This window comes from Mustela nigripes, chromosome 7 (assembly GCF_022355385.1).
Source record: "Mustela nigripes isolate SB6536 chromosome 7, MUSNIG.SB6536, whole genome shotgun sequence".
In the NCBI taxonomy this organism is placed as follows: domain Eukaryota; kingdom Metazoa; phylum Chordata; class Mammalia; order Carnivora; family Mustelidae; genus Mustela; species Mustela nigripes.
Genome location: NC_081563.1, coordinates 29845952 through 29869436, shown reverse-complemented (window position 1 = coordinate 29869436; position 23485 = coordinate 29845952). Strand labels below are relative to the sequence as shown.

Genomic DNA, 23485 nt, shown 5'->3' with positions numbered 1-23485 from the left:
CTTTTTGCTGTGTGGAACCCAATGCAGGGCTTGATCTCACAACCTTGAGATCATGACCGGAGCTGAAACTGAGTTGGATGCTTAACCGACTGTGCCACCCAGGTGTCACAATGAAAAGTCTTTTAAAAAGATGGATTGTTCACGGCGCTTGGGTGACTCAGTGGGTTAAGCCTCTGCCTTTGGCTCAGGTCATGATCTCAGGGTCCTGGGATTGAGACCCGCATTGGGCTCTCTGCTCGGCAGGGAGCCTTCCTCCTCCTCTCTCTCTGTCTCTCTGCCTACTAGTGATCTCTCTCTGTCAAATAAATAAATAAAATCTTAAAAAAAAAAAAAAAGATGAACTGTTCAAAGATGACCTGAGCTGCTGGTGGGTGGAGATCCTTATTGGAGGTGCTTGACTCAGTCTGTAGGGGAATTTTAATCCTTGGATGAGGTCCTGCTTTTTCTCACAGTCTCTGACTTAAGCTTTGGCCACAGCTGGGCCAATTTATCTGTTATCCTAGATTCCTTGAGCTTTATAAGCTGGTTGATGGAATTGCCTTATATGGGCATCGCGGTTTTGTTTTACACAAACTCAGCAAGATAAAACTCATATACCATGTAATTCACGCACTTAAAGTGTACAGTTCCAGCATCCCGGTGCCTCAGTCAGTTAGGCATCTGCCTTTGGCTCAGGCCTTGATCCCAGGGTCCTGGGACAGAGCCCTCTATAAGGCCCCCTGCTCAGGAGGGAGTCTGCTTCTCCCTCTGCCCTCCGGCCCCCAACTCATGCATGTGCTCACTTTCTCTCTCTCTCTCTCGCAAAAATAAAATCTTAGAAAAAAATTGCACAGTTAGATTTTTTGTTTTGTTTTTGCATATTGCATTATTTATAAAATGACAAACTATGTATAACAAAATCGGTAAAATAGTATTTGGTCGTGACAATTATTATCAAAGGTGAGTATTTTTTTCTGTGCCTGGTAACTTGGTCAGACGCTCATTAGGAAGATGGCCTTGTATTTATTTGATCCAGTTCAGTGCTTGAGAATACATAGGTATGGAGGTCTGTGCTACGCTTTCTCCCTGCTTCACAGGGTTCCTGAGGTTATTAATCACATCTGTGCTAGTGTTCAGTGAGAGGACTTGATCATGCAGTCACCGTTTTAAGTGTTCTTACAGGGTGATCAAGCGTGGTAGAATTAGCAGAAGCCCTGGCATGGGATGTGGTGAATCTTCTTTGGGAAGACTATTTCTGTAATGTGTTGTTGCAAGACAAATTGTCCTACTATTTCGTGGCTGAAAACAAACATGTATTTACCCATGATTTTGCAATCTGGCAGGGTTTAATAGGGGCACCTCATTCCTGTACCATGTGACATCAGCTTGGGTGGCTTGTGAGTGGCTTTACTTCCAAGAGAGAATACCTATGTGGCTGGCAAGATGATGCTGGAGGCTGGCTGGTTGGGAGCTCAGAAGGGGCTGTTGGTTGGAGATCTCAGTTCTCCTCCATCCGGGTCTCTCTCAGGTGGTTGCTTGGGCTTCCCCATAACCTGGTGGCTGGGTTCCAAGATGGAAGAAGTGTTGCTTCCTGGCCTTTTTAGTGCTCAGGTTCAGAGGTCTTAGAATGGTACTTCTGCATTTCTTTGGTTGGAACAGTCATAGACCCAGGTCAGATTTGGGGGTGTGCAGGTGGGATATAAACTCCACCTTTTGATGGGAAGAGAGGCATTTGCCACTAAGGAGGGGTGGAATTGTTTGGGGTCATCTTTAGAGACTAGCTGCCACAAAGAACCACAGTAGTCCTTTCTCTCTTTCTTCCTCCTTCCCACTCCGCAGAAGCCTGCTGCTGATCACAGTAGGAGCTGGTGATGAGCAATGGGAAGAAATCTAAGAAAAATACCCCAAAATGGGTACTAGGAATACACTATTTTTAGGAGATTGTGGCTTAAGAATAAATGACTTCATAGTCTGCTAAATAGGTAGTTGTGAGAAATTCATGATTGTATTTTTTGCTTCATTAAAATCTCTGCTTCCAGAATTGTTTTGTAAAATTTCCTTATTTTCTTTCTCTTTATTAGGTTTTTCCAGAATGGATTAGAAAATTTAGCAGTTTCGGGGCACCTGGGTGGTCAGTGGGTTAAGCCTCTGCCTTTGGCTCAGGTCATGGTCTCAGGGTCCTGGGATCAAGCCCCACATCAGGTTCTCTGCTCATCAGGGAGCCTGCTTCCCCTTCTCTCTGCCTGCCTCTCTGCCTACTTGTGATCTCTCTCTCTGTGTCAAATAAGTAAAATCTTTAAGGAAAAAAAAAAAAGAAAAATTCAGCAGTTCCACTTTGTAAGAAAACAGGCAAACAAAATTACTATTAATAGAAGTTGGTTATATATGGAATATTTTGAACAATAGAATTACTTTGATTAAATCTTTAAAAACTTCTGTGACCGTACTGAAGAACAAAAGCATTAAGAATTTGGAAAGAGTAACACCCAGTTATCATCACTTAATAAGTCTGCATAATGTTTTAGAGAGAAATAAAATTGACGACTTCTAAAAAATAATCCTTGCTTTTAATAATTATTTAAATGTGTTTCCTAATGACGTAGTTTTTACTTCTGATCAGAGGTGACAAATTATGGAAGAGACTTTAGAGATCCCTTAAATTAAAAGACAATTTAGATGCAGATGGAAAGGCAGGCCCACCATATGGGTAAAAGGAGCCACTAAACTAATTTCTCCAGCAGGATTTTGTAAATGAGAATGCTCTCTAAACAATTTTTGATTTTATATATTAAGGTTTTGAAAAGAGAGCTTTTTCTTGCTCCTTTCAGCTGCTTGCTGATGAGCCCTCAGAGTCCACGGTTCTATTTCAGCTTGAATGCTGAAAATACTTCTATCACATTTCACAGTAAGAGAAGGACTAATTATTTACAAATACATCTTCTGCTGGGCAGCTTCTTTCCATTAGAGGAATGGCCTTAGAGTTCACCATGAGGCTTGACCATTTCTGTGCAGGACACAAGAACCAAATTACCATGGTCTCTGTATCAGGAGCCGTGTCCATAGCCTGTCCGATGTTTGCGTTCTGTCATGATGCTCGGGCATCAGTGACATTTGCAAGTGTTTTTATTTTAGCGAGGGAAGGCTCTGGCCTGGCTTGGGCTGTGTCTTCCAGGGTCTTCCCACTTTTGGTTATGTAAACTCCTAACATACCTTAAGAAATGCTGTCAAAATAAATGGTAATGTTTTTAAAAAAATTTTTATTTATTTATTTGACAGAGATCACAAGTAGACAGAGAGGTTGGCAGAGAGAGAGGGGGGAAGCAGGCTCCCCACTGAGCAGAGAGCCCAATGTGGGACCCAATCCCAGGACCCTGGGATCATGACCTGAGCTGAAGGCAGTGGCTTAAACCCACTGAGAAACCCAGGTGCCCGGTAAATGTAAAGTTCTAATAGTAGAAATAAAATTATATCCCAGATAGAGATATGATCTGTTTCTTAAAAGCTTCCTTGAAGGCTATTTTGGGGCACATGTGGGTTGAATTTGGTACATAGGGTAATAATATTAATAGCTGACACCTGTCTAGCGCTTCTCTGAACCAGGCACTGTTTTAAGTGGGCTTGGTTATAGTCATTTAATCAATATAGAAACCCTCTTTTTTTCTCGTTCCCATTTCACAGATGGGAAAACTGAGTTGCCAAAACGGTCATAGAAACAAACCCAAAGATACACAGTCACCATCTCAGAGGGGCGTGGTTCGGGCTGTCTGGCTTTGGTGGGTTCTTTACCACTATGTGACACTCTGTAATCAAAGTAAAGTTTTCTTAGTCTTTTTTTCCCTTTATTTTAATCCAAGTTTCAGATACTCCAGTCTCATGTTGGCAGTCATTTTGGCCTTATAAAACTCATTTTTTATTGCTCTGATTTTTCAAAAAAGCTCCCCTTGTTTTAAGATATTTGGTTGATGAAAATAAAAGAAGTCAGCTTTTCAAACAGATTAAACATGTTAATAATAGAACAAGACCTATTACCCAATCATAGTATAAAAGAATAAGTTTTAAAGTAAAAAGTGTAAGTTCCAATATAGTAGAGTTACCATAAAGTCTCACATTTGGTGCTCTGTCTCACGTACTATTTCAGTTGTGGAAATTACAGCCCTTAAACATTTAAGCATGTTTAAACAAGCCCTTAAGTGAACTAACATTGCTTTTCCAAAAAGTATTGTTAATTTTTGCCATACTATAAAACAACAGGTTATTTTTGAAAATCTGGAAAGTATAATATGGCATAAACAAAATTAATAACATATAATATTACCACTCGTAGGTAAATAAATCATGTTTACATTCAGGTATGTTTTTCTTCCCAGTCTTTATTCATGTGTTCATTTTTTCAACAATTATTATCTCCTATGTGCCAGACTATTTTATAGGCCTTGGGAAGGAGTAGTGACTAAAATAGTCTGTCTTGCCGTGGAGGGAAGAACAGAACGGACAATGAATAGAGAAATGTCTGGTAGGGATAAGTGCTTTGAAGAAATAGGAGGCAGAGGAAGGGACTAGAAAGAGGCCCAGAGGCTGCTGCTTGGGAGCACCTGGTCACAGGGGAGTCTGAGTGACGTGAGAAAGGCAGCTTGTACTGTCTGGGGGAGGAGATCCTGAGTGGGGTGTACCCAGCGCAAGAGCCCTGCAGTGGAAGCCGGTGTGCTGAGTGTATGGCACTCCAGGAGTGCTGGGAAATGATGGGGGACACGTGGCAGAGACTCGCAGCCATAGAAATAAGAGCTTAGCATGGGTGAGATGGAAGCCGTGGAGGGTTTGGAGCAGAGCAGTGATGTTCTAACAGGATCTCCCTGGCTGTCCTGGTGAGCAAAGACTGCAGGGGACAAGGTGGCTAGAGGAAGGGTTTGAGGGAAGGTGGTGAGATACGGTTACATTCAGGGTGTATCGAAAGGTCGAGCTCCCAGGGTTTGAGATGGATGAGATGTGTGGTATGAGATAAAGAGAAGACTCAAATATGTCAGTTGGGTGTGACACGTTGAAATATTACCCTGTTCTAGTTCCCTTGCGGAGTTCCCACGTTCCAGGTTCCCAGAATGTGACCCCCTTTGAGAAAATTATCACTGGAGGTGGGATCGGTTAAGAAGAGTTCCTACTGGGGTTGGGGAGGGTGGCGAATCCAGTATAACCGGTGTCCTTATGAAAGGGATAATTGGATGCAGACCCTCAGAGAGGGGAGACGTGATGGCACAGAGAGCTTCTCCAAGCAGCTTCTCTAAGCCAGGAAGGCCTGAGACTACCAGGAGCGAGGAGAGAAGCAGTGGGACAGATTTTCTCACCGCTGAGAAGAAACCAGCCGCTCTGACCCCTTGGTCTCCGACTTCTGTCTACAGAGCTGAGACAATGACTTTCTGCTTTTCCAGCCATCCAGTTTGTGGCACTTGGTGATAGCACCCCAGCAAACTCATGCACTCGGTGAGCACCTTGGTGAATGGTGGTGCTTTCCAAGGAGATGAATGCTGAAGGGGGGCCTCTTGTGGAGTTTGGGGTGGGCGGGGCGGGGGAGCCAGGCTATGCTGGGGCTGAGAAGTCTGTTGGCTCTCCACGTGGAGCTGTCGATGCGGCAGTTGAACAGGGATCTCTGCAGTTCAGATAGAAGGACCTGGCCTAGATCTAACTTTGGGTACAGTCTCTGTGGAAATCAGAACCACGGCCCTGGATGAGATCACCAGGAGAAGGGTCCAAGGACCAAGCAAGCCTTGGGCATTTTCAGCAGAGGCCAGGAAGGGGGAGAAATAGCCAGAGGGAGACTGAGGGGCTGGTGGTGTATGACCTCTCTGCTAAGGGAAGAGAGCGGTGAGGAAGGAGGGACTGATCCACTGTGGATCAGAGCACTGGCTGCCCTTGGCCAAGGACGAGAAAGCCCATTAGATGGGCAGCCCAGAGGCCACAGGCAACTCTGACAAGATCCAGTTCAGTGGACAGGGGGAGGTGCAAAGCTGACTGGAGTGAGTTCCAGAGTTAGTAGGAACTTTTTAATGTATTTCTTTTTATTCCATGCCGTTAAAAATGTCTTGGAAACATTGTTTTTTAATGACTTATCACATTCCATGACTTTTATCCGTTTGTTGTTATGGGTAAGATGTTTCTATTTTGTACTACTAAGGTGATTGTAATACTGTGGTGGCCGTATTAGGGTATCCGATTTCCTAGGTTAGGGATAGCAAAACACAAATCAAACAGGCACTAGTGTTTTTAGGTCTGAATCCGACAATATGGCCGATCTCTGTACAGAAGGTCTGTACCTGTGGACAGTCTTGTTGGCAGCGTGAGAGCTGACTTGTCTCCCTGCACGCCTCTCGTCCTTCTATTCCTGGGTTGACTGGGGCATCTGGAGCAGCGGTAGGTCACGCTGAAGATGATGGGCATCAGAGTTGTGTTCCTGATGTGTGGGATAACCTCTCTGCTGGTCACAATAAACCGTACTGTGGCAGAGTACTGGACACATGGATTTAAGAATAGCTTATAATTCCTTCCTCACCCTGCTGAGCCTGATCGCTAATGAAAAGTTGCTCTGGGGTCAGCAGAGTCCATTTTTATCTTGATTCATTAAGATCAACTTTTGGGACTTCATCAAGATCAAAAGCTTCTGCACAGCAAAGGAAGCAGTCAACAAAACAAAAAGGCAACCCACGGAATGGGAGAAGATATTTGCAAATGACAGTACAGACAAAAGATTGATATCCAGGATCTATAAAGAACTCCTTAAACTCAACACACACAAAACAGTCAGTCATATAAAAAAATGGGCAGAAGATATGAACAGACACTTCTCCAATGAAGACATACAAATGGCTATCTTGATTCATTAAAATCTTCATTTTTTTTTTGTTTTTTGTTTTTTTTTTTGTTTTAAGATTTATTTATTTATTTGAAAGAGAGAGAGAGGGAGAGAATGAGGCCGGGAGGGACAGAGGGAGAGGTAGAGAGAGAATCCAGAGCCCAGTGAGGGTCTTAGTCCCAGGCCCCAGAAATCATGACCTGAATTGAAACCAAGATTCAGATGCCTAACCGACTGGGCCACCCCGGCGCCCCTGCATTTTGCTTCTTAATGGCCTTGTGGTAGGTTTCTCTGCTCACATTTGGCCCCACACTCCAGGGCCAGGCCTATATGTTACCCACTTCTCTCAGCTTTCACATCTGGTCCTAAGTTCATGATCTCAGGGAGGTCTTTCCTCATTTCCTAAATCCCATATGGGTGGGCCTCCCCTCTGTACCATCCTCTTTTTGAAATGCTTATAATAGTGATAATCACTGCTTCTGTCAGTCTTCTGCCTGGGCCATGAGTTTCCCAGGGTGGCGATGGCATGTTCTTGTGTGCCATTCTAGTCACAGGGCAGAGGATAGTGCCTGGTACAAAATGGAATGCAGGATTGCCACTCAGTGTTTGGTGCAGGGAAGGACCAAGAAGGCACAGGTCAAACTTAGCAATTGGCCACAGGGCACCCAGCAAGGGTATAGGGTTGGGGTCGTTCAGACTCAGATCGGTGTGGCTCCAAAGCCCAGTATCCTCTGCTTCCATCCATAGGTGAGCTTGGGCAGGGGGATTTTCTCGCTCCTCCAGGAAACAAACCATTCAAAGAATTCTTTGTATCCTTTGCCGTCCCCTGGATACAATACATCAAAATATTTATCATTTACCCAACGAGGGCCCCTCATTTCTCATTCCTTCTATACCTTTGTACCAGCACATAACTATACAGTGATTTTTTTTTTTTTTAATACTAATCTGTCCTAACTGGCCTCTGATCTTCTTGAGAGCACATTTGTCTCTTCATCTTTTTATCCACAGTTCTTGGCACGGCACTAGGATGTGGGTCTTAGTGTGTGAATGAGGGAAGAAGGATAATATGAAGGGATTAAAACACATTACAGATTTATGACTTAGAAATACGTGGTCTTTCTTCTAACGAACTGTAAAGATGTCAATTATAATCATACTCTATATGTGCATAATAGTTTACAGTCTGTAGAACTCAAGATTTGTCACAGACTTGTGACAGAACTCAAGGTTTATCACACATATGTACGAGCATTAGTGCACAAAACAAATCATACTGTTGGAGAAGGGGGTCAGTAACTCACAAAATAACATTGGGTTTTTATTCATAGTAACAGTATCCACATTTAAAAAACTTAACAGTATGACATTAAAATTCTAATTTTGAATGGCTGTAATAGCATACATGACTCGACCTGTGTGCTTCTTTTGGATTTTTCGTTGGCATAAATAACACTGCTGTGGCTGATTTATGTATGTGCCTAGTTATTTCCTTTTTTGACTATGAGAATACATTTCTAGAAACGAGGCTACTGAAATATTTGAAACCTATTGTTAAACTGCTTTCTGAAAATATTACTTTTATTTATATTATTACTTTTAGGGGACTTTAAAAAAACCTAGCCGAGTATTGTAGCTCCTCCTTTTTGTTTGTATTTCTTTTGATAATTTGGACATTACCCAACAGGTTTATTTACTAACTGCATTTTCTCTTGTCTTCATTGTCTGTTTCTGTCTTCCTTTCTTTTTTTCCCGTCCCAATTTTGGTCTTAATTTGTTCAGGACACCTTTTATCTTTTCTATGTAAGAGCATTTCCGGAACACTTTTTTCTGTTCTTTCTCTTCCTTTCGCAATTTTAAATGAAGTGTTTCTATGGTCTAAAACTGTAGATCTTTAACGTTGCTTTCTTTTCTTTTCTCACTGACTTAAAAAAAAAAAAAAGTTAAGAAACGTTAATAAAATGGCAGTAATAAGGCCAGAAACAGAACTCAGCAAAACTGCTGGTGGTTTTTCATTACATGACTTACGACTTAATTACGTTATATTCCATGAGTAGTTTCACCGTTCTTGATGGCATCAGGAGGACTGTGCTAGGCCTCTGCTGACCACCTATTTTAAATTAAATCACACAGTAACAAGCTACTCCTGCTGAGCTCAGGTTTCCAGAGCTTCCACCTTCCGGAACACAGCTCCCGGGGAATTAGGCAGATGGTAGCTCAGTACTTGACATCAAGGCATTAAACTCCTGAAAAAGCCAGGAGATGCTGCACATAACCTTTGTGACTTGTGTTCTGTGTAATTTGTGCACAACCATCCGACTGTCTGCTTGGGTAAGTTGTCACTTGAGATAGAGAGTGGATGACAAAAGCCAACAGGATAGGAAAGAGTGGGGAGAAAGGCCGGGCTAGTTGGCAGCCTGACCTGGAAAGAGGACCTGAACACATGCACATAAATCACTGCCCCCCACCCCGCACACCCCTACCTGAGGTACTTCTCACGGGTGTCCCTAAAGATGAAAACCCACAAGGTTTAGTATATGTATTGGTGCTTGGTTCCCCTACCAGAAAATGCGGTGATGGGGAATTCTTCCTTATTCCATGAGGCTGGATAGAAAAGGCATCAGGATGTTATGCTAATGTTTTTTGTCTCTTGAGGGATTCGGAGGACGCTGACCCCGAGACATTTGCAAGGCAAACACAGCATTTATTTGGGTTTGGTACAAGGAGCAGACAAAGTTAGACTAAAATGTGTGACCTCATGCTAGGTTTCTTGTGATCTGATATCACTTAGTGTTGTTGAATAACTTCAAAGGGCAGCTGGGAATTACTGTGAAGACACACACAGCAAAGCCATTTCTCACCTGCTGTCTCTGATCACAGAAGACACAGTGAGACTCCCATTTCTCTGCGGGACACATGCAGGAGACATGCTACAACTTGTCTGGAGAGAAAAGCGAGGGGGTAGAGAGTCCTCCTGTTGGCCCTGTGTGGGCCGGGACGAGTTTTAAATATAACGAAGAGTGACTTTTTTTAGAATTAAAAGCAGTAGAGGCCGAACCTCAGGGCATGGGTTCTTTCCTAAAAATACAGTCGTCGAACTTTTAAGGAACATTAGGATCCGCTTGTCAACCGGAGTAGGAGTCAAATAGGGAAGATATAGGCGAGTATTTGTTTAGGGTAGAACTTGAGAATTTGTTTCAAATGACGAAAAGATGTTTTCAGAGGCTTGCTCTGGCCTCCAGGTTACAGTAAAATTTTGTCGTATGTCCTCTTCACCCCTGTCTTAATGTCAGCTTTCCGCAAGCCCAGGCTCTGCGGTCTGAGCTCATCATCATGACGGCAGTTTCTGACTCTGACCTGCCTCTTCCTCGTGAGCTCCGCCTCGCCCCCTGTGTAAGGAACAGGTGTTCACTGCCTTTAGTTCTTAATTGCCTTCTGTCGCATTGTTTTTTTAAAAAATTCTTTTGATTTTGAAAAATAAAGTATGCAGAAAAGTACAAAGGGTACAGTCGTAAATCCCGATTTATGTACTACACACAGCTAATACAGGTAAGCTCGTTGTCTTATGTGCTGCTCTTCTTTCCTTTAAGAAAAAAACTCTAGTAAAGTGATTTATTTTCTTCTCTAGTATTGTTCTGCTTCTTTCTTTCTTTTTTTTTTTTTTTAAAGATTTTATTTATTTGACAGACATAGATCAGAAGTAGGCAGAGAGGCAGGCAGAGAGAGAGGAGGAAGCAGGCTCCCCGCTGAGCAGAGAGCCCGATGGGGAGCTCGATCCCAGGATCCTGGGATCATGACCTGAGCTGAAGTTAGAGGCTTCAACCCACTGAACCACCCAGGTGTCCCTTCTGCTGCTTTCTAAGAGGTGATCACAGTCACGAATTTAGTGTGAATCCAGTACCTTTTTATGCTTTTGTTGATTTCCTACGTCTATAAAAATGATTAGCATTTTATATATTTTAAAAATTGCATGGATACTTATAATATCAAAAAGAGTATCACAAAGTAGCATCATGTAATTTACGTTCCCCGTGAATGTTATTTTCAAGATCCCTCCATGCGGCTGGCTGTAGACCTGGATCACGATTTTACTTGCTTTCTAGTGTTTCATTGTACAAATATACCACAGTTTATCAATGCCAGTACTTTCCTACTGTTCATGGTGTGCAGTGAACATTGCTTGAATACATGACAGTCTAGAAGTGCAATTGCTGGCCCTTAGGGTTTTCACATTAGAACCTTACTGAACACTGCCAAACTGCTCTTTGCAGAGCTGAATGTAAAATAACCCGTGAGCATTATATAAGAGTTCCCATCTCCCTCTATCTTTGCTAACACCGGGTGATGACAGACTTACTGCCAGTCTCTGGACTGTAGAACTGCATCCCAATGTTGTTTTGGTCTGCAGTTCTCAGATAATGGGAGAGGTTGAATATATTTTCACATTTATTTGTCACTCCCATTTCATGATCTGTGAAAAACTAATTCATATCTTTTGCCCATTTTGGGGGCATTTCCTTTGATTTTTAGGAATTCTTGATCTATCTGGTTATAATCTTTTGTTAAATCTATCGCAAGTGTCTTTGTCATCTGTCTTTCAATTTTGTATGTAGTGTCTTTTAAATTATGTTCTAGTCAAGTTTGGGGCACCTGGGTGACTTAGTTGGTTAAGCATCTGACTCTTGATTTTCCTTCAGGTCGTGATCTCAGGATGTGAGATTGAGCCCCACGTCAGGGTCTGGACTGGGCATGGAGTCTACTACTTAAGATTCTCTCTCTCTGGATATAGTCAGGCTCATCAATCCTTTTTGATTTTTACTTCCTGTTTCAGGTTTGAGAAATTCTTCCTTACCCCGAATCATGAAGAGGTTCTGTCAGATTTTCATCTAAAGTTTTTAAAGGTCTAGAATGTATATTTCTTATGTGGGTAGGGTTCAGATTTTAATTCTTTTAGGTGAATGTCTGTTTTCCAAGGCCATTACGTAGCCCAGTGCTTTTCTACAGATTTGTTGTGTCACCATCTTGTTGCAAGACTCTATGTTTTCGTCCATTTCTAACCTTTATATTACACTGTATTGATCTGTTTCTCTATCTCTGAACCAGTTCCACATTATTGCTTATAATAGTTTGTAGAGTCTTTGTATTTACATAGACATTTTACTTAAATTGAAAATTTACTTAAATTGAAAATAATGATAAACTTGTGTCTTCCTTCTGGTTCTGAGACCTTTCATTTCTTTTTCTTCATGTGTCCTGGTGGCTGGAACCTGCAACACAACATTAGCTATTGGAGGTTATGGTAGGCATTTAGACCTTAGGTCTCCCACTTTGATAGGAAGGCCTCTACAGCTTCCTTCTATTACTTGCTGTAGGTTCTGGTATGCTGTTTGTTGTGGGATTTGGTGTAGGTACTCTTTACCAGAACAAGGAAATCCCCTTGTATTCCTAGTTGGCTCACAATTTTTGTTATTATGAGTAGTGATGGATTTTAATGGAAGACTTTCTGCATTCATTGGGATAAGTTCTCGTTTGATTTTTTTAACACGGGGAATTCCATAGACAGGATTTGCTGACATTAAAGCCATCCTGTATTTCTGGAATTCTGCTTGCTCTTCTGTTTTTCAAATACTAATATTTTATTTAGGTATTTTGTATCTGTGTTCTTAACTGATATGTGTGTTAGTTTCCTTTCATGTACTGTTCTTGCCTGATATTAACATTGAAGTCTTCCTATCCTCTTTATTTATTTTTTTAACTTACATTTTAGTTAAACTACAGTGTAGTATTGGTTTCTGGAGTAGACTTCAGTGACTCAGCCCTTAAATACAACATCCAGGGCTCATCACATCAGGTGTCCTTTTTTATTTATTTACTTATTTATATAAAGATTTTATTTATTTATTTGACAGACAGAGATTACAAGTAGGCAGAGAGGCAGGCAGAGAGAGAAAGGAGGAAGCAGGCTCCCTGCTGAGCAGAGAGCCGATGCAGGGCTCCATCCCAGGACCCTGGGATCATGACCTAAGCTGAAGGCAGAGGACGAGCTTGCAGGCTTGTGTTTTAGGACAGGGCACCGTGTGCAGAAGCAAGGAGTGGTGGGCTTCTGCAGAGATGGGCCGACGGCAGTAGGGTTAGAAAGGGGGTCCGGGCAGGTGTAGAGGGTCTTAAATGTGTCTCATGGGCAGCTAACAATGCTGAAAGCTTTTGAATGAAGGAGAAAAAGTCTAAAGAGCTGCATTTTACGAAACCCAGTCTGTCAGCAAGTCTGGATTAGGATTTTGCTCAAGTTTGGCTGCACATTGCAATTACCTGGAGACTTTAAAAAAGCAAAAAGCAAAAACCAGAACTGATGTCTGAGCTCCTCCCCCAGAGATTTTGGTTCAGAGCCTGGCATTAGCCTTGGGTTTTGAGAGTTTTAAAAACTCCCCAGGAGATTCTAATGGGCGGCTAAGCCTGAGGACCGAGGCCCAAGCTGCTGGTAAGATCTTGATGTAGTGTTTTCTCATTGTGTTGAACCACTTCTGGCTGGGCCAATGCAGAATCCACTGGTGGAAAAAGTATTTTTAAAGTGCTTCTGTAACATTTATTTATAATATTCCACATACTTGAGTGCCTTGGTTAGAATAACCGTTTTTTACATTGCTACAGATTTTTACATTGGAAGTAAATGGTGACAAACTTTTGGAAGGGACCTATAATCATCTTGGGAATTTGGTCCTAGGGAGAGTTTTTAAATTTTTTTGCATTAAAAATAAAAGGGCAACAATGTAAAACAAACACATTTATCACAGCAAGAATTCAATAAAATAAATGGAACTGTAGTGTGCAAACACCAAATTTGCCCTTATAAAAATATACCTCCTAATATATGGAATTGTTGAACCACTATACTCTACACCTGAAGATACTATAACACTGGGGGCACCTGGGTGGCTCAGTGGGTTAAGCCACTGCCTTTGGCTCAGGTCATGATCTCAGGGTCCTGGGATCGAGCCCTGCATTGGGCTCTCTGCTCAGCAGGGAGCCTGCTTCCCTCTCTCTCTCTCTCTCTCTGCCTGCCTCTCTGCTACTTGTGATCTCTCTCTGTCAAATAAATTAAAAAAAAAAATCTTAAAAAAAAAAAGAAAACGAAAACACTGTAGGCTAATGATAGGGGAATTAAAAAAAAAAAAAAATCCTCAAAGACTGGCTGGTGGAAGAGTGCCAGTTTCGAAACACTGTATGCCTGTCCGTGGTTTTCACACTTGACGATGCATCTGCCTCATCTAGAAGACAGTCAGACTGCTGGACTGCCGTTTCCGATTCGCGGGCCCCGGGGCGGCCGAGAATGTGCATTCCTAGAGGGCTTCCGCAGGCGGCTGCTGGGTCCCGCCACCACACTTTGGGAAGCAAGAACCACGCCTGCGTGAGGTCCCAGTTCCGAGGAAAAATGGCTTGATAAAATGTGGTTGCAGGACATGCGTTTTGTTTATCTTTTCATGTCAGGTGAGGGGTTTATCTTGGCAATTAGGGACTGTGTCCCCCAAACTCCCTGCCCCAGGTTGAGCCAGCCCCGACTGTCTGCGTGCTCCAGGAAGCTGCTTCTAGAGCCTTCCTGGGGTAGGTGGAAAAGAACATTGTGTAGTCGTTCTCCATGCTGTTCTTTCAACATTTACTGCAAAAGGGTGATAGTGTATCCAGAAACACTACTATAGAACACGTTCTTTCTCTTACAGTAGAACATTTTTTGTAAATTTGTTGAAATTTTTTTCCCTGCCTCCCACACTCTACCAAATTTGAAGAGTTAAAAAACAATCTCTACCCATCACGACTTCCGATCCATCCACGTCCTCCTCCTAAAGGCAGGCTCTTGTTGTATACTCTCAGTGGTATTCTGGAAGATTACATGATTGGCCCCTATCTAGGTACCAGCTTTTGTCAGCTGCTCTGTGCAGCCTTCCTGCTCGATGAGGGGACATTTGCAGTACACCTTGGTTGGGAGGAGAAGCGGAAATCATTCTCAGATGTTCAAATGAAACATGTTTCTAATTGAAAGCATGAAGAGAATGTGTACGTGAGAGTGCCTGGGGGGTGATCTCTGGTGCAGGAGCAGCTTCGAAAGCCCAGTCCTGTTCTCCCTCGTGGCTACTTCTGTGCTCTCTGGGTGGAGCCCATTTCCATTCTTGTGACATTCCATAAATAACCGTGGCGGAGGAGGGACCCAGTGGTCATCAGTTGGCCAAGAACATGCTGATAAGTTAGAATCCTGAACCCTGGAAGTGCATAGTTTTGGGCTTTGAATTCTGGAAGCCTAATTTGATAAGAGCTCTTCAGGACCATTTTAGAAAAAAGCAGTTACTGCCCTCCTCTTGCCCCCAAACACGTACAGGTGCAGAGGCCAAGTTAAATAACTTTCCCCAAGGTCATCAAAGGAGTTGACTGCATTTTTCGTTGCTTTTTAAGAATCCTTTCACACTTTTGGGAAATTTGTCAGCCTAGTATTCTGACACTTGATGGTCATTTCTTATCATTATTTGCTATCACTAATATGAATCATATTGTATGACAATGGGAAAAGTATCTTCTCTCTTTTATAGAGGATCAGGAGATTGAAGGGCTTTTAGGTCTTGGTCATTCAGCTTCTCCATAACTCAGCCTCCTCTGGTTCATGTCCCTCATCTATTTTGTAAAAATTCATGTGGTCTGAATCCGGCATTGAATTTTATAGGGATTTGTAGTGTGATCTGCCTGAGGACCAAGAGTTAAAGTTAAAAGTGGACTGATAAAAAAATCAGTTGGCGTAAATCAGAGCATTTGGACAAATAAAGAAGAAACTGAAGGAATCCTGTCCATCAGCCTATAACATCAACCTAATACACCTAATAAAATTTAAGTCTGTAACCGCTAGACAACTCTAGTACCTTGCCTATGATGAAATCCGCTTACCTCAGGTCAGTGATTCGGAATACTTGCATCCTATCGGATAGGAGATAAAGAGCTCATTTCTTTTTGGTTGCCTCCCGTTGTAACATGAGGAATGGTGTACAGGGCCCTGGCTTTTAAAAACAAAAGTATGAAAGTGTATGTTGGATCCTTCTCCATCTGTGCATCCTTCTGCCCTGTAAAAACAAGAAAGTGGGTTGGACTACATTTCTCAGTCACTCCAAGCTCTGATAGCTTATGTCAGATGAAGTCTGTTGCACCTTTGGTTTGAGGTGGAAATTGTTTTTTTGTTTTGTTTTGTTTGTTTGTTTGTTTTGCTGAGTCTTATTTGGATACCTAAAATTGACACAGAGCACAGTTTAAGAAAAGGGCAAAGCACTTTCTTAAGTTTTTCCTTTGTTTCTAATGCATTTCTGAGCGGCACTGTGATAGAGTGGTTGGAATGATGATGTTGTAGCCAGGTCACTTGGATTCAATTCCCAGCTCTTCTGTTTACTCACAATCGTGTGACCTTTGGCAAGTTACATAACCCCTGGGTGTCTGTTTCTTCCAACAGTTAAATAGGCAAAATAAAACATCTATTTACAGCAGTTGCAGGGGGATTAAATTTGTCGATACCTCATGAGAACAGTGCCTAGCACAGAGAACGTCATTAATAAATATGAGCTATCGTCATCGTTGTCATTGCCATCTTGTTTTGTCTAAAAGTATTTTTTGTTTTTGAGAGGCAGTGTGAGTGGTGGTGGGAGAGGGACAGAGAGAACCTTAATCATGTTCCTGACACAGGGCTTGAGCTCACGGCCTTGAGATTATGACCTGAGCCCAAACCAAGAGTTGGAAGCTTAGCCAACCAAGCCAGTAAGGCACCCCTCCATTGTGGGTTTTTTTTTTTTTTTAATTTTTAAAAAAGATTTTATATATTTATTTGACAGAAAGACACAGTGAGAGAGGGAACACAAGCAGGAGAGTGGGAGAGGGAGAAGTAGGCTTCCTGCTAAACAGGGAGCCTGATGTGGGGCTTGATATGGGAACTCTGGAATCATGACCTGACTTGAAGGCAGTTGCTTAACTGACTGAGCCACCCAGGTGCCCCTTCATCATGTTTTTAAATACAGTTTTATTTTTGGGGGGAAAAATACTAGTGCTAATGTGAAGGCTCTGGAAGAATTTGTGAAGTCTACAAAACTTTTCTTTTTTAAAGATTTTATTTATTTATTTGACAGACAGAAATCAGAAGTAGGCAGAGGGGGGGGGAGCAGGCTCCCCGCTGAGCAGAGAGCCTGATGCAGGGCTCAATCCCAGGACCCAGAGATCTTGACCTGGGCTGAAAGCAGAGGCTTTGACCCCCTGAGCCACCCAAGTGCCCCTACAAAGCTTTTCTTCAAAGTCGTGTCTTCTGTTGTCTTTCTGCAGCAAGCTGTGTTCCACCGTGCCAGAATGGAGGGATGTGTCTCCGGCCTCAACTCTGTGTGTGTAAACCGGGGACCAAGGGCAAAGCCTGTGAAACCATAGCTGCCCAGGACACCTCGTCACCAGGCTTTGGAGGTCAGAGTCCCGGGGCTGCTTCCTCCTGGGTCCCTCCTGAGCAAGCAGCAAAGCGCACTTCACTGAAGAAGGCAGACAGTCTACCACGAGTCAGTCCGGTGGCCCAGATGACCTTGACCCTCAAGCCGAAGCCTTCAGTGGGACTGTCCCAGCAGATTCATTCTCAGTGAGTGTTTCAGGAGCACCTTCATTATTGTCCTGGATGCATGGCTTTCCGTCACTCTGCTTGTTCTGCACAATTTGCTGAAATCACTTGGATAATAACGTCTTCTCTTGTCTTAAGGTTGACACATCAAGTCTCTTAACCATATTTGGTGGGTGTGTTTAGCCTCTGCAGGGAAGACTGACCATAAACATAAACCAAAGCCTTAGAGAGGACTAGGGGAGTCAAGGTGAGACAGGATACCAGAGATAGATGCTTGCGATGCAGTCGTGAGTTAAAAAATTCTTCTTCTTTAGTGGGGCGGGGGAAGTGTCTAGAGTTTTGAAATAATTTAAGAAGAGAAACAGGATGGAAGTTTGCAAAGGCACATGGAAATGGCAAGAACGCCGCACTGCACAGAGAAGGTATTCAAGTGAGCGGGAACCCTGGGAAAGAGCATTTCTCAACCTCGGTAGCAGGTTAAGTGTCTCTTCTAGTAACACCATGTTTACGTCCCAGTTGCCACCCAGGTCCATTTTTGGTGAATGAGCTTGTGTTCTATTTATGGGAACGTGGTTTTTTTCTTAGCGTTTGGAAGTAAGTGCCATTCTGCACACAATGAGGACTCCTGGATAAGACTGCTTATCCCTGCCCTCCTCTGAGCGGCCGGGGGAGCAGCTCCTCACCGCCCAGCGGCCTTACGTCCATTGTTTCCTTCTAATTAGCTCCTCCACACGGATAACAAGACACAGAATGTACTGCAACTCTCACTTGTCATTTGTCTAGGAATGTAAAATACAGGAAGTTCTCCACTTGAAAATGGGCTTGACCCAGCGGTTCATTTGTAAGTCATTGCTGGGAATTTGGAATACTTTCCCCCCCTGGAGACAGCTTCCACATGGTGACTGGTATCCAGGCAGCCCACAGGAGTTATTTAATCTGCTAGTATAGATGAAATTACCCTAATTTATACTTCCCCTTCAAGCAGGCCACCTACTGTCCCAGCTGAGTGGGGTCCTCATACTTTTTCCTCTCTCTTCTTCTTCCCTCCTCACCGTTCTGTTTTTCTTTCATTTTTCTCTCTAATTCTTCTTGTCCTTCTGTTCTACCGTGATAAGCAGATGCGGGGGCTAGTTGGAAAGCTGACCATGTTGCTAGCATTTCCTTTGGAGAATGAAGCCCGTGACAAGGATTGGCAGGTCCGGTGAATCCGTAGTCATGGTTCACTCTGTGTCAGGGACTCTTTCAAGTGCTTTGCCTGTATTCTGAATTTACAACACACAGGGACCCCATAAGGTGGGTACTATGATGAACCCCATTTTACAGATATGGAAACTGAGGCTGTACAGAGTGGTTATGTAATATGTATCCCTTAATAAATGGATAATATTCACACATGTTAGGGTGTAGATAGAGGCATTTAGGACTCACATCTGTGCCCTGAAGTAGAGGGTGGCAACTTTTTCTGCAAAGGGCCAGGTAATAAATATTTTCAGCTTTGTGATGGCTTCTGTTGTAGCTTCTCAACTCTGCTGTTGTAGATGCGGCCATAGATGATGCGTAAATGAACGGGTGTGACCGATCCAATAAAACTTATGATAGACACTGAAATTTGAATTTCATATAAATCTCACATGTCACCCCATATTCTTCTTTTGTTTCTTTTTTCCCCCTCAACCATTAAAAAAATGTAAGTGTATAAGAATTCTTAGCTTGTGGCTCATACCAAAACAGGCTGTGGGCCAGCTTTGGCCTGTGAGCTGTGCTTTACTGACCTTTTCTCTAAAAAGATAATGGTGCTTTTTTGGGCCGGAACGTGAATGGAACTGTGTGTCCTTGAAATGAAGCAAAGCTTTGATGATCTCCTAGCTAGACATCTCTTTTCCAGCATTGGTGTGGATCTTAAAAACAAAGAACAATTCTGTGTAGAACCATGCCTTGGCAATCAAGAGTCAGGTTACCATGCATCGCAATTATTTTTTTCTTGCATTACTACTTACATAAACTGTGAAGTAATTTACAAGCGATAGCATTCATCTTGAATATCACCGTCTCTTGTTACAGTTTGACCCTCTGTGATGTGTATATATAGGTTGTTAGTAAGAACCATATGTCAGAAGTCAGATAAAGGAGGAACTTTTTCTTTCTTTTTTTGGTAGCAGCCGTATAATTTAGACAAGAATGTTGTGAGTCAAAGAGGTGGCTAAGGTTTCAGCTGAAACACGGCTTTGGAAAAATAAGTCAGTAGATAAATTTGCTTCAGAGGCTTCATCTGCTGAATGAAGACACTTTTTACCCTGATGTTGTTACAGGGTGTGTGTGCGTGGGTGTGCCTCCAGTGTGCTTTTGGGTAAGGCGACGGGATAGCCTGAGGCACTAGCAATTCTGACAGTTTCTTAATAAACTTCTATAGCTTGCCCTGTTAGTTGGGCACTGCAAGGGGTACTAAGAGGTACACGATCCAGTTCTGCTTTTAAGGAACTTTTGAAATGATGGATGAGCTATAACTTTCGAGGGACACAAAGTCAGGGGGGCAGCTGGCCCGTGGATGATTTTAGATAATGACCGAATCACCTGAAACCCTATTTAATCAAACCGCCAAAGAACACATACGATGGGACCAATTTCTACTGCTTTTGGGAGATGTAACAATTCTTAAGTTAGCTTTTATTTATTTATTTATTTTTAAGATTGCCTACTTTAGGGGAGTTTCAAGGTTTTGTGTTATTTTAATCTACTGAGGGAGGAGATTGATTAAGCTTCCTTGAGGTGCTTGTAGACATAAAGATAGCTAAAATATCAAAATGTGTATTTAGTGTTCTACTCATTCTGTGGCATTTGAAGCCCTTCAGTCTTGATCATTTATTCCCCAAGCTGTTAAACTGAGCGCATGCTAGGTACCACACATGCTGGGTACAGAATGAGCAGATGAACAAAATGTGTGCTTTCCTGGAGTTCAAGGTCTCCAAGGAGGGAGACAATTGCACTTGGCGTAATTAAACCATTATGACAATTGCTGTGGTGAAAATTGCAGTGAGGGGCCAGAAGTGCTGGGTGGGTGCAGGGTAGGATGGCGTGGGGGCTCTGGTGATCTTAATAGGCTGTCAGGGAAAACCCACTTGAGAAGATGACCTTCAAGCAAAGGCCTGAAGGAAGTGAGAGCATGAACCCTGAAGAAGGGTGTGTGCTATTACTTAACCCTGCTGTGTAAAACAGATCACCTCAAAACTCTACAGCCTAAAGCAGTAAACATTTATTGTCCGACCGTCTCTATAGATGAGGAACCCCAGAGAGTTGTGGCTCAGTGTCTTGCATGAGGTTCCATTCCATAAGGGCGGCTCAACTAGGGCTGGAGTTTACTCACTCCCCTGGCTGTTAGAAGGAGGCTTCCCTTCCTCTCAGCAGGGAGCTCTCTGAGAACCGCCTGAGGGTCCTCACAGCATGGCCGCTGGCTCCCTCCAAGATTAGCGATCCCCTGCTGGAGAGAGCAAGGAGAAAGCCACAGAGCCTTTGTAGTCTTTAGCCTTGAAAATACACACCTTCACTCCCACTGTATTCTCCTCATTAGGAATGAGTCTAAGTCAGATGTACCCTCAAAGGGAGTGAAATTAAGTTGCTCTGCTTGAAGGGACAAATATCAAAGAATTTTAGGATGTATTTTAAAAAAGACCACATTTAGGATATGATTGGATTGGAACTTGATCTAGATGTAGACCAGTGGTAATAAAAGGTTGTAAGGATTGGTTGAAAAACTAAGTTAAACACTTAAGATCTTAACAAAACAATTCCAAAAATTTATGACAAAGCAAAATAGAAAAAAAGAGAAAGGAATACAGAGGGAAACTATAGTTTAAAAGAGGCTTAAGAAACATGCTAATTAATAAAAATGTTTGGCCTATGTCTATCCTGATTAAAAAAAAATGTAGGGGCGTCTGGGTGGCTCAGTGGGTTAAAGCCTCTGCCTTTGGCTCAGATCATGATCTCGGGGTCCTGGGATCGAGCCCCGCATCGGGCTCTCTGCTCAGCGGGGAGCCTGCTTCCCTTCCTCTGTCTCTCTGCCTGCCTTTCTGCCTACTTGTGATCTCTGTCAAATAAATAAAATCTTTAAAAAAAATGTAAGTAAAAGCAAAAAATGAGGTATAGGCGAATCATGAAAATGCTGACATTGACTGGAAACTTAGTGGTAGCAAAGGATGATTGTTAAATTGGGGGGCTGTGATGAAAACATTATAGTTCCGTAAGGAGAATGATGTTAAAAAGAATTCGCAGATGAAATCCCATGCCGTCTGAGCTTTTTTTTTTTTTATTATTTTTTATTTTTTATTTATTTGGCAGACAGAGATCACAAGTAAGCAGAGAGGCAGGCAGAGAGAGAGAGGAGGAAGCAGGCTCCCTGCTGAGCAGAGAGCCCGATGCAGGGCTTGATCCCAAGACCCTGGGATCATGACCTGAGCTAAAGGCAGAGGCTTTAACCCACTGAGCCACCCAGGCGCCCCACCGTCTGAGCTTTGATTGAAATTATTCAGTGGGTTGAGGTGTAGAGGTAGTGAGATTGGCCATGAAGGGATAATTATTGAAGGGGGATGATGGGGGTCCCTGGGGGTTTCTCACAGAGCTCTATTTTTGATGTTTTCTGTAACAACAATGATAGAACAAACCAAGAGAGAATGTCAAGTGGGAGGAACGTTGTTGGTTTTTTTTTTTTTTTTTCCCTGCCTTGGAAAATTAATCTGGCTGTAGTGTCTGCAGTGGATAGCCAGAGAGGTCATTAGAGGATGGCTCTGTAACAGGTGTGAGGAAGGAGGTGAACTCAGGAGTGCCTGTACGTGAAAAACCTTGGCATGGCGTGAAATGTGGGAGGCAGAGGTGAAGAGGATTGGGTGTGATCCAAGCTTGGGACTGTGGGAGGAAGGAGGGATACGGAGGTCTTCCCATCCTGCTGTTTTTGAAGCTTTCTTCTGTAATATCATGGGTCTCCAAGATCTTTGAAGTGGTTGATCCTTAGTGAATGAATGGTCCCTGACAGAGCCTTATGGGTGAATAGCCGGGATCATTCTCTGTTCTGTTCTGTCAGGGACAAAAAGCAAGTGGGTGTCCATGGTTCACGGCAGGACCCTTGAGGAGCTCTTGGTTTTGAAAGACCCCGGCCAGGGCATTCTGGCAGTAGTCACTGCTGTAGATGGTCGTTTCATTCGTGCTCTTCGTGGAAGGTGTTCATTATTACGGTGTTCCTTTTTCCAGTTTTGGCAGGCCACATCACAGCTACTCTGTGAACTAAAGAAAAGACCAAAGGATGCCTCCTCCTCCTTATGCAGATTTTGGCCGCCACTTCCGATTCTTTGAACTTCTTCTTGACCTTGGGAAATTCCGTATTAACGTTTCGGGTTACTCTCAGAGCGTATCCTATAGATGTTATCTGCATATGGCTCTCAGTATCTTTGTCGGAGAATTGCCACTGTTAGGTCACCGGTGCACCTCTAGTGTCTGTCTTTTGTCCTCTATGCAAAAAGGTGTTAATGCTTATAAGTTGTGGTGGAGAGATTCCACAAAGGAGAAAAATTCAAAATTGTTCAGTGTTCCAGAACTTTTTCATCACCTGACAGTATCATTATTCACATATATATTGAAGTGACCCATAAAAGTTTGCTGTCAGTCCTCTGCATTGCTCACCGAGACTGTTTGGACTTGTGTAAAATGTTGTCCTTGTTAATCATGATGGATGTTATAGTCACTGACCATGGAACCACACGGGGAGGTTGTGAGGGCCGGTCTTTAGCTGCTGATGTCTTTTTGTCACTAGAGAAGGTTGGTACAAATGACCGCTGCTTTGCCAAGTGGGAGCTGTTATCTCTACGGTATAAAGAGGAAGCACTTTTGCGGGAGACACTGTACCCTGTCCCCTCTCTTGGAGCTTGAGAAGGAAGTCTGGTTTCACTCAGGATATGGATGTCAAATCTATCTGGGGAGCTCACATGTGTCTCATCTTTTTTTTCTTCCCTGATGATGGCTATTTTCATCATCTTGTGGTGTCCTGATGTTGGAGAGGATGGTGGTTAGTT

At 43.0% G+C, this 23485-nt stretch overlaps 1 protein-coding gene across 7 annotated transcripts in view; it reads left to right on the top strand.

The window, feature by feature from the left end:
* LTBP1 (latent transforming growth factor beta binding protein 1) overlaps positions 1–23485 on the top strand; it is a 400132-nt gene that overhangs the window by 26070 nt on the left and 350577 nt on the right. For all 7 annotated transcript variants that reach the window (XM_059405447.1, XM_059405446.1, XM_059405445.1 and 4 more), the window contains one exon: positions 17153–17450. In XM_059405447.1, the coding sequence (XP_059261430.1) occupies positions 17153–17450 (298 nt within the window). The remainder of the gene's footprint in view (positions 1–17152; positions 17451–23485) is intronic.